Source organism: Sinocyclocheilus grahami, unplaced genomic scaffold (genome assembly GCF_001515645.1).
Source record: "Sinocyclocheilus grahami isolate Dianchi unplaced genomic scaffold, SAMN03320097.WGS_v1.1 scaffold261.1, whole genome shotgun sequence".
Classification (NCBI taxonomy): Eukaryota; Metazoa; Chordata; class Actinopteri; order Cypriniformes; family Cyprinidae; genus Sinocyclocheilus; species Sinocyclocheilus grahami.
Window position 1 is genome coordinate 56129 of NW_015505440.1, and position 9313 is coordinate 65441.

General features: G+C 36.0%; 2 protein-coding genes across 2 annotated transcripts; both read right to left on the reverse strand.

Moving 5' to 3' along the window:
• Positions 1–716: 716 nt before the first annotated feature.
• Positions 717–2980, reverse strand: ccl19a.1 (chemokine (C-C motif) ligand 19a, tandem duplicate 1). The gene is made up of 4 exons (XM_016290626.1): positions 2798–2980; positions 1943–2066; positions 1619–1739; positions 717–855 (listed from the first exon to the last, which is right to left on the reverse strand). Exons 1-4 carry the CDS (start codon positions 2871–2873, stop codon positions 817–819), a joined length of 360 nt encoding a protein of 119 aa, XP_016146112.1. The 5' UTR covers positions 2874–2980; the 3' UTR covers positions 717–816.
• A 1139-nt stretch (positions 2981–4119) lies between these two features.
• LOC107599131 (C-C motif chemokine 19-like) lies at positions 4120–5205 on the reverse strand. The gene is made up of 3 exons (XM_016290628.1): positions 4884–5205; positions 4472–4592; positions 4120–4229 (listed from the first exon to the last, which is right to left on the reverse strand). The coding sequence occupies exons 1-3, from the start codon at positions 4972–4974 to the stop codon at positions 4130–4132; spliced, it is 312 nt and encodes a 103-aa protein (XP_016146114.1). The 5' UTR covers positions 4975–5205; the 3' UTR covers positions 4120–4129.
• Positions 5206–9313: the final 4108 nt, after the last annotated feature.

A 9313-nucleotide genomic window follows, 5' to 3' on the forward strand; every position in this document is an offset into this window, starting at 1 on the left:
AAATAGTGTATAAAAATGAAAAATGATTCATAAAGAGACTATGTAAATAATACTTTTATTCAGTTTTAAACTGTCAAAGTTGCATTTTAGGGTTTAGGAGAGTTTATGGTCATTTTATTTAGTAGGCCTGTTACTGTGCAGTTAAGTGCAATTCCCTATTTAGACAGATGCACGTGTGTATGTGTGTGAGAACTTTTAAAATATACAGTTTACCATGTGTTTATGCATTTATCATGTCTATGAAGTCAGGACTTAATATGAAAAACACAATCCCACCAATATTTTTTTGTCAACCAATTTATTCACTTTAAAAACGCAACAAGATGATTATCAAAATAGAAAAAAAATTGAGTAACATGTTCACACAACAGCAACTACAGGGAAGATCAGGCCACTTGGACTGTTTTGATTATTTAGGTTGAAAATGCTGAAAGAGGAAGACCCTAAATGTGTTACAGAAACTGAAGTGAGCTATGTCACAATGACTACATCAGCTGCCATTAAAAGTATATATGTGTATGTTCAGTCAAAAAGACAAATTCTTCAGGGCATGACAGCGTTTCTCCTGAAATAAAAGAACACAGAGAAAACCATTAGTTACAGCCTGCTTATAAAGAGATGTTACACTTTTACTCGACTTGCATTTAATTGTTCTAATAGTTCTTATTTGAATTATTTGAAATATTGATTTGCTGCACATGCATAAAGTTGAAAATGCTGAAAGAGGAAGACCCTAAATGTGTTACAGAAACTGAAGTGAGCTATGTCACAATGACTACATCAGCTGCCATTAAAAGTATATATGTGTATGTTCAGTCAAAAAGACAAATTCTTCAGGGCATGACAGCGTTTCTCCTGAAATAAAAGAACACAGAGAAAACCATTAGCTACAGCCTGCTTATAAAGAGATGTTACACTTTTACTCGACTTGCATTTAATTGTTCTAATAGTTCTTATTTGAATTATTTGAAATATTGATTTGCTGCACATGTATAATGCAACATGCATGGTGGTCGGCTTAAAGGGATAGTTCACCCAAAAATGAAAATTCTGTCATCCTTTACTCACCCTCATGTCGTTCCAAACCTGTATGAGTTGCTTTCTTATGTCGAACACAAAAGAAGATATTTTGAAGATTGCTGGTGGTTGCCATTGACTTCCATAGTAGGAAAAAAATACTATGGAAGTCAATGGCAACCACCAACTGTTTGATTACCAGAAATCTTCAAAATATCTTCTTTTGTGTTTGACATAAGAAAGCAACTCATACAGGTTTGGAACGACATGAGGGTGAGTAAATGATGACAGAATTTCATTTTTGGGTTGAACTATCCCTTTAAAGCTTTACTGTAGGAGGATTTTTTGGCTTGTGGTTTCACAGCTGAATAGTTTGTGGTTTTGTATGAGTAAGACTATAACATCCGAATCGTGATCTACTACACATAAACAATGTCATGAGTCAGATGAAAACCAGAAAGGAGAAAGTGACCTGCTGCAGGGCTCGTGCAATAACAATGACGAGCTGTTGTGCAACCAGCTTTATGTCATCAGATACTACAGAAGATGACAGAGGAAACAAAACTGTGAAGCTGTGATGAATCTGCGGTGAATTACATACATGAAATTTGGTTGCTTTGCACATCTTGAGCCTAGTGTCCAGAAACTTGATCGTCTCTTTAACCCAGTGCTCTTCCGCTGCAGGTGGGGCACAAAGATTCAATTCTTTCCTCGTTATGAATCTGAAAGAGAGTTGATTTTTGCACATTATTGACTAGAACAGTAGACAATCCAAGCATTGTTATGTTGAGCGCAATGGAATTCCCCATTAAATAGGCTCTTTCACATCTGCTTTGTTTGAAAATGTGATCATAATTCGTTTAATTCACTCCCAGGCTCCCACACATGAGCCAGTCCAATAGTTTCCTTTGAGGAATATACTTACACAACAGCATCTCGGGGGCAGCCGTCAACTCTGAACTGCTTCCGGTAAGTGAGGAGCACATGTTTAGGGATGACTTTGTGGCTAACTGTCAGGCAACAGTCCAATGCTAAGTCTGCCTGAGCCGCTGAGAGAGATTGAGACAAAAGAGAAATAAAAAAACGATAAGGGACAAGAGATGGAAATACAGGAGAAGGGGTGTCTGCTTCGAGAGTAGTCTGAAAACATCTGTAAGAAAAAAGAAAGTGTCTTGGCACAAATATATAGTTTGCAGTAAAGCGAAACACGTGCGATGCACAGGTGGAAACTAGTGGGAGTAATAACTAACTACAAATAAAAAGCTCATTGTCATAGCAGACAAACTATTTACAGTGGTTTAAGATATGCTAATTAATTATTTATTTATATATAATATTTTTTTGCTCTTTTTTTTTTTAAGGCATTTGAACGAAATGTAATTCATATTTTGAATATTATATATTTATATAGGATTTCTCAAGACTTTTTCAAATTGATTATTAAAAAAGTGTTATATTATTAGTTATTATATTAAATTATATTAATTTGCTTAAAAGATTAATAGTAATTATATATATATATATATATATATATATATATATATATATATATATAAACTGACTGATCACCGTTGGGATGACTCACAGTTTAAATTTACTTAGATGATTAGATTTTAGCTAATCTGAAAAATTATTAAAAGATTACTAACTAGAATTGTTGAGATGTTACACATCTGCTATCATATATAAAGGATAAGAAGAAATAAATGAACAAATAGATAACATGCACCATGCACTCATGAAGCACATAAAACAGATGAAGGTCGAAAACATGACTTACCTGCCGGACTGCTGTAGAGAATGAGTGCCAACGCACAGAGAAGCACACTCAGCGCAGATATGAGGGCTGAAGCCATGGTAACCGCAACAGGAGATGAGATGGAGGAACAAGTGTCTCGTCTGTCCTGCTGAAGCAGCTGGAGGATCTTTGTCTCTTCTCTGACACTCTCCTCTCACTGCTCCATCGCTCCCCTGCTTTATAGGACGGTCATAAGTTTCATTATTACACAGACGTTTATCATAGTCACTCCCATGTACTGCAAAAAATAAATGTCATAGCAGCAGAGGTTGTGACCTGGACAAAATTTATTTTTTTTTGAAGGAGGGCCGAATTTACGGCACAATGCATCACATTCTGTGTATCTGTTCCTCGCTCTCTTTTCCTCTTCTCCGCTTGAACCCACATAGAAACTCTCACAGACTCTCACATACTTTCTCACTCAAAGGCCACCAGACTGGCAAATGTTTCGATATGACTGAAGAAGCAGTTCAGATAAACCTGACAAGCCATTTGGTCGGCTTCTCGATGTCAACACAAAGCTGGGGATTCCACTGGGTTAAAAATATATATATATTACGTAACTTTTATTGTTCACTCAGTGTCACAAAGTTAATTATTATTTGTGCATGTGTGTGATTGGAAAGCACACAGTGAATTCTGTTGGGTTTATTGTACAAGCAGAAGTGTATAAGTTCTGTTTGATGTCTTTAATGATAGATTGACTTAATGGTTGAATATTAAGGGTTGTAAACTGAGTTATTTGATTAAATGCTTACATGTGTAGCACTTAGAAATGTAGAGCAAATCTAAAAGTATTGTGGGTATAAACATGCCTTTATATGCAGCACTGCCATTGTGCATTTGAATAAGATAGGAAAGTCCCAGCAATTTCAGGTGACACACGCTCTTTTTATATGCGCCGCTTATCAAGGATCATCATCACTCAAGCGTTTGGCATCACAAACATCTGATTGTGAAAGCAATCTTGTGCATAAACATGTGATTTCATTATTACTTGTCATGTGAAAATTTACAGGCATCTACTGTAAAAAAAATTCCGCAAAATTTACGGTAAAAAACCGGCAGCTGTGGTTGCCGGAATTTTACCGTAAATAAGTCACTTCCTGTCTGTCCAGTGCTGCTCAGTGCAGTTACAAGGTCAAGGTTTTTTGTGTGTTATCAGGAGCTAGAAAACGGTTTCAAGGAAGAAGAACTGCACAACTTCTTCTAAATGTCTGATTTAGCTTTTGGAGATGTCTGTGAGATGCCACAGAACTAACGAGAGCAGAACTAAGAGTTTGAAGAGGGGTAGTTTTTTTTGTATCTGTGCTCCTATGTTTTCTTCTTCTTGTCTAAGTGTGTGATGATCTTGGTAATCCAGCCATTTTTCTCTGGTGGAGCACACAGTTTCTTGTCCTTTTTTGTGATAAATCTACGGGAACAGAAAGAAGGAAACATGCATTAATATAAGTCAAAACTCTTACAAATAAAGGTTACAAAAGGGGGTTGCCAGAAAGAACCATTTTTGGTAGAACCTTTTGGTGGACAGTTCTTAAAAGAACCCTTTATTAGTAGAGCATTTTACTAATCTAAAGAGCCTTTTGTAGCTCCATGGATTTTAAAGGATCTTCATGGAACCATCGATGCCAATAAAGAACCTGAACTGGAACTTACACAGTAGCTGGAATGGCACAACCACTCTCTGTGGTTTGGTGAAAGTAGGATGCAACAATCTGTATTGGAATGCGAGTGTCCTTGGTGGTTAGACAGCAGTCCACAGCTGCATCTGAAAAAGCTGAGAATGAACGGATGGCATTAGCAACGCTTTTCACAGGAAACCCCTCCACTCTATATGTATTTGACCCTGTGCAAGAACAAAACTTGGCCTGTTTCTGAGCACTTCTGGACTTACAGGAACTTGCTCCCACAGTTACTATAACTCCCTAAGAAAAGCAAGCCAGCATAGAAAAAGCCAAGTATGGCACTTTCCTTCAGACAGAAGTCATAAGAAGTTTCAGTTTGAAATTCTGCAGGATGCTTCTGAGAAGCTGCAAGATGTGTTCCATGAAACGTTACCGTTTCTTACCTTCAGTGTTGCTCCAGAGGACTGCAGCCATGACCAGGAGAGTTACTGTTGTGGTCTGCATTCTTGTCTTTGTGTTTCGCCGCAAGATCATCAGACAATTGTGCACAGGTGTGATATGCAGGTATCAGGTGCAGGTATTTATACACAAAAAATGAGCAAACTTTCACTTTCAAGCCAAGACTTACCGTACTTGCGCCACCCCTATCTTGTAAATGCATCAGTTTCACTTCTATTTATCATTCCCACATTCTTTACAGTTTTTCTCCCCTCTGTTCCCGTAGAATTGTCTGCAGGGGTGCATGACCTGATAATTGATTTAGCAGCTCATAAACAACCGGACACACACAAATCCAGCTGAACTCTCAGAGAAATGTTTAGGGTTTTTCTTAACAGAGTTGCATGACGGTTTGATGCTCACAACTTTCGTTTTCAAAATGATTTTATCTGATTTCTGCTGCTAGATTACTACAGTTTTTATTTTTATTTTACAATCACATTTTTATATTCATGCGCTTAGCAATTTGAGTGAATTGAAATAATGTGCAAATTCTTAGCATGTGCATATGACTTAATATTACAGATTGAATTATCTGCACATCTATCTAGTCATACACTCTAAAAAATGCTGGGTTAAATATAACCCAGCGCTGGGTTAAAAAGGGACAAACCCAGCTATTGGGTTGTTTTGACCCAGCGGTTGGGTTGTTTTGAACCCAACCGCTGGGTCAAAACAACCCAATAGCTGGGTTTGTCCCTTTTTAACCCAGCTGCTTATTTTAAATTACATTTTAAATGTTTTAATCCCAGATTGGCCCCACTGTATTTCAATTTAGCATACTCTTAAAATTTCTATTTCTTAAAATTAAGTTTAAACCCACTTAGAAACTCAAATTTGTGAAAAATTTATTTAGCGGAGACAGAAAAAACTTGCATATCTAGACCTTTCCAAACGTTCCTGTTCAACAAAAGCGTGTTTAAAGTGATCCAAACATGTCATTATCTTAATAATGAATAGTCTGAATGTCTTTTGATATCAGAGCTTGGAAAAGATCCAAGGGTGTGTGCTATTCCGTGAAGCAACAACGCCAAGAGCATCACTACTGTGAATAGACTAAGGGGAAATGTGCAATTACAATTCAACACTGACCTGAGCTCAACTGCTAAATGAAAAGGTATTTTATTTGCTTAATTTTCAAAAGAACAGCCCTCCACCTACATATGCGCTACTCAGTTTTGTTTTTAAAAAAGCACAACTTGGCGCAAACTTTTACGGCTCTGATTTACCGTAGCTTTCCAAAAACAACATAGTCTATTCATGCCAATAACCTATCATATTCATGTCAGAATGAACAAAAAAAATTGCTATGAAGTTTAAAAGAACTGTAAAAGGTTGTTTTTATTCTTTATTCTATATTAAAATGTAAACGGTTATTTTTATTCTTACCAACCCAAAAAAAAAAAATGCAGTGTTAAAATCACAGTACAGTGATGTGGCTGCACCATAATATTTTACATTTCTCTTTAGAATTTTTTGATAAACCTATTTACAGTTACTGGTAAGGAAATGAGCAAAACACACCATAGCTGTTTAAGAAAAACATAAAAGACCGAATGAAGCTTTCAGCAGGATATGGAAAGTTTGAGTGGTTCAGCAGAATTATGTGGAGTGATTAATCACGATAAAACACTCGTTGTATGGTGACGCACCAGAGCGGTGTCTTTTGAAGATCTGAATGCACCTACCACAGTGATGCTGATACTGGTGGGCTGCTTCACTGTGAAAAGTCAACTGAGTATAAGAGAATATTGCAGAATGGCTTGCTTCCCAGTAACTGAAAAGTTATTATCTAAAGAGGAACGATCAGATGTTATATTTTAAACAAGAAAATGCTCCTGCCCACACTGCAAAGATAACCAAGAAGCGGTTTGAAAACAAGTCCATCAGGCTCGTGTTTTGGCCTGCTCAGAGTCCAGATTTGAACCCTATAAAAAATGTTTGGTCTCACAATAAACTCCAACTAACTGGGAGACATTTTTCAACTACTAACTGTTTGAAGCCAATCCACACATTGAGTGGGACAACATTGACTCTTCTTCCTTAAAAAGTAATCTGCACATGGCTTAAAGCATTTAAAAATAAAGAAAAATGATATCCTGTACTAAAATACATTATCTACAGTATTTGTGCAATTCTTGCTAATTTCCTGACCAGTGGTTTTGTGGTTAAAATGTTCAAATATGCACCAATAAAAGCTAAATATTTATCCATTTTTGACTTGTACCTCCATGCCATACAATCTCTTTTTCCATACAATTTTTCTTTACTCTTCTAAGCAATTGCTATTGTTTTAAAATATTTTCAAGTGTTCCAGAGAGCTACAAGCTGATAATTGTTACCACATCATTTTGAGGAAGTTATAGCAGGAGTTTAATGCTTAAAACACAACTACTTTTTAAAACACTGCTGTTTCTATTGTTTTTGTTTGTGAATTTTACTAGCAATTTCTGACTGAAAACTGTTTCTACACCAAATCTTTTCAGTGTGATTATAAACCATTACATTTGAGCTCAATCCATAATAAGAGACTTCTCTTGGAAATAATATAAATTATTAAATGTGATTAAGATGTCAGTGAACAGTAAAACAATTTAATGTCTTTCATTGAATTTGGGGCTAAAAGGTCTCTGACCTACTTTGCTACATTGGTGCTCTAAGGCTCATCTTCAAGATTTAGGAGCAATAATTGACCTAGTTACAAGCTCAAAACTGCCTGAAACAGGTCATTACTGCAAGGAAGTGAAAATAAAGCTATTGTTATTGAAATTTAGGTTAGATCATATGTTTCAAACATATTTTGACAGGTGTTTTCTTTGCAATTGTATACCTGTGTTTACATGTGTTCATGCCCTGTTGAATGACTCATTCAAGTTAAAGTGACTTATCTTGAAATGTAAAGCATTCATTTTACCTAATAATCATGGATTAAACTATTAAGCAAAATTAGTGAAACATTTTGAATTTGCTGAACACAGCAAAAGTGGAAACAAGACAGTTAGTGTTTCCCATCTGTAACAGCCCATCTTTACCTGAAATTGCTGGAGGGGAAGCAAGTCTGATCAAGTTGTTTCAGTCGTGCGGTTTACAGAAAACCATGGGAGCATGCAAGCCCACTTTATATCTGTCCTTGGTCTGGGAAGCATGTTGGCAATAAAGTATGGGCTCCTGTGACAAGAAAGGATTAAACAAATAAACAAACTAAACCACACAAGCAAAACCACAAATGCACACACAATTTGACATGCACACAAATTAAATGAAAATGATTTATAGTTTAAATGTATATTTAATGCAATTACCTTAACATAAGACGTTTTTGACATATGTAAGTAAGACTTAAGTACATTTTAAATGTAATTTCATAAATACTTTTACTGCCTTTGAAATATGGTTAAAGTGTATACTGTCATATGTACTGACAAGCATTTATGATAAACTAAAATATAGCTTGAAGCCATTTATATTTACAGTTATACATCATATATTAAAGGAATAGTTTGCACAAAAATGAAAAAAAAAAATTACCTACAATCAGGCCATCTAAGATGAGTTTGTTTCTTCATCGGAAAAGATTTGGAGAAATTTAGCATTACATCACATGCTCACCAATGGATCCTCTGCAGTGAATGGGTGCCGTCAGAATGAGAGTCCAAAACAGCTGATAAAAACATCACAATAATCCACAAGTAATCCACACCACTTCTATCCATCAATTAACATCTTGTGAAGTCAAAATGTGTGTGTTTTTAAGAAACAAATCCATCATTCAGGAGTTTTAACGTCAAACCAGCACAAAAATACAAGTACATAATCCATAATAACAGTTCATCCAGTGAAAAAGGCCCAAGTTGTCCTCTTAAATTTAAGTTAAAAAACGACTTGATGGATTTGTTTATTTAAAACACGCATAAGAGATTAATTGATGGACAAAAGTGGTGTGGATTAGCCTACTTATGATGCTTTTATCAGATGTTTTTGAACTCTCATTCTCATTGATGCTGCTACTAAAGCTCTACTAGCTAAATCAGTCTTAAAGGAACACTCCACTATTTTGGAAAATAGGCTCATTTTCCAACTCCCCTAGAGTTAAACAGTTGAGTACAGGGATGCGGGAAGTAGGGGTGCTGAGGGGGCTGCAGCACCCCCTGTTTTCACATGGTTGCAAATGCAACGCCAGGTTTGTTCATTTAAATTTATTCAGTTTTAGCATTTAATAATTTATTTGTAATGATCTCTGAAATGTAAATTGTACGTGGGCTATAATGAACCCATGTTTATCTTTATAAACATGATTAATTTTACTTGTGATGTTTTCTATATGGGATGATTAGCCTAATCCTCATGAACACGTGACGCTAGTGCCCCCCCCCCC

Bases quoted from the DNA above. Each gene is read 5' to 3' on its own strand.
- ccl19a.1 (XM_016290626.1), bottom strand. From the start codon at position 2,873: ATGGCTTCAGCCCTCATATCTGCGCTGAGTGTGCTTCTCTGTGCGTTG. The intron at 1,740-1,942 runs GTAAGTATATTC...ACTCTCTTTCAG, and splicing joins TGCCCCCGAGATGCTGTTGT to ATTCATAACGAGGAAAGAAT. The intron at 856-1,618 runs GTATGTAATTCA...CTTTTATTTCAG, and splicing joins GCAAAGCAACCAAATTTCAT to GAGAAACGCTGTCATGCCCT.
- LOC107599131 (XM_016290628.1), bottom strand. From the start codon at position 4,974: ATGATCTTGCGGCGAAACACAAAGACAAGAATGCAGACCACAACAGTA. The intron at 4,593-4,883 runs GTAAGAAACGGT...GTTCATTCTCAG, and splicing joins CCTCTGGAGCAACACTGAAG to CTTTTTCAGATGCAGCTGTG. The intron at 4,230-4,471 runs GTAAGTTCCAGT...CTGTTCCCGTAG, and splicing joins TGTGCCATTCCAGCTACTGT to ATTTATCACAAAAAAGGACA.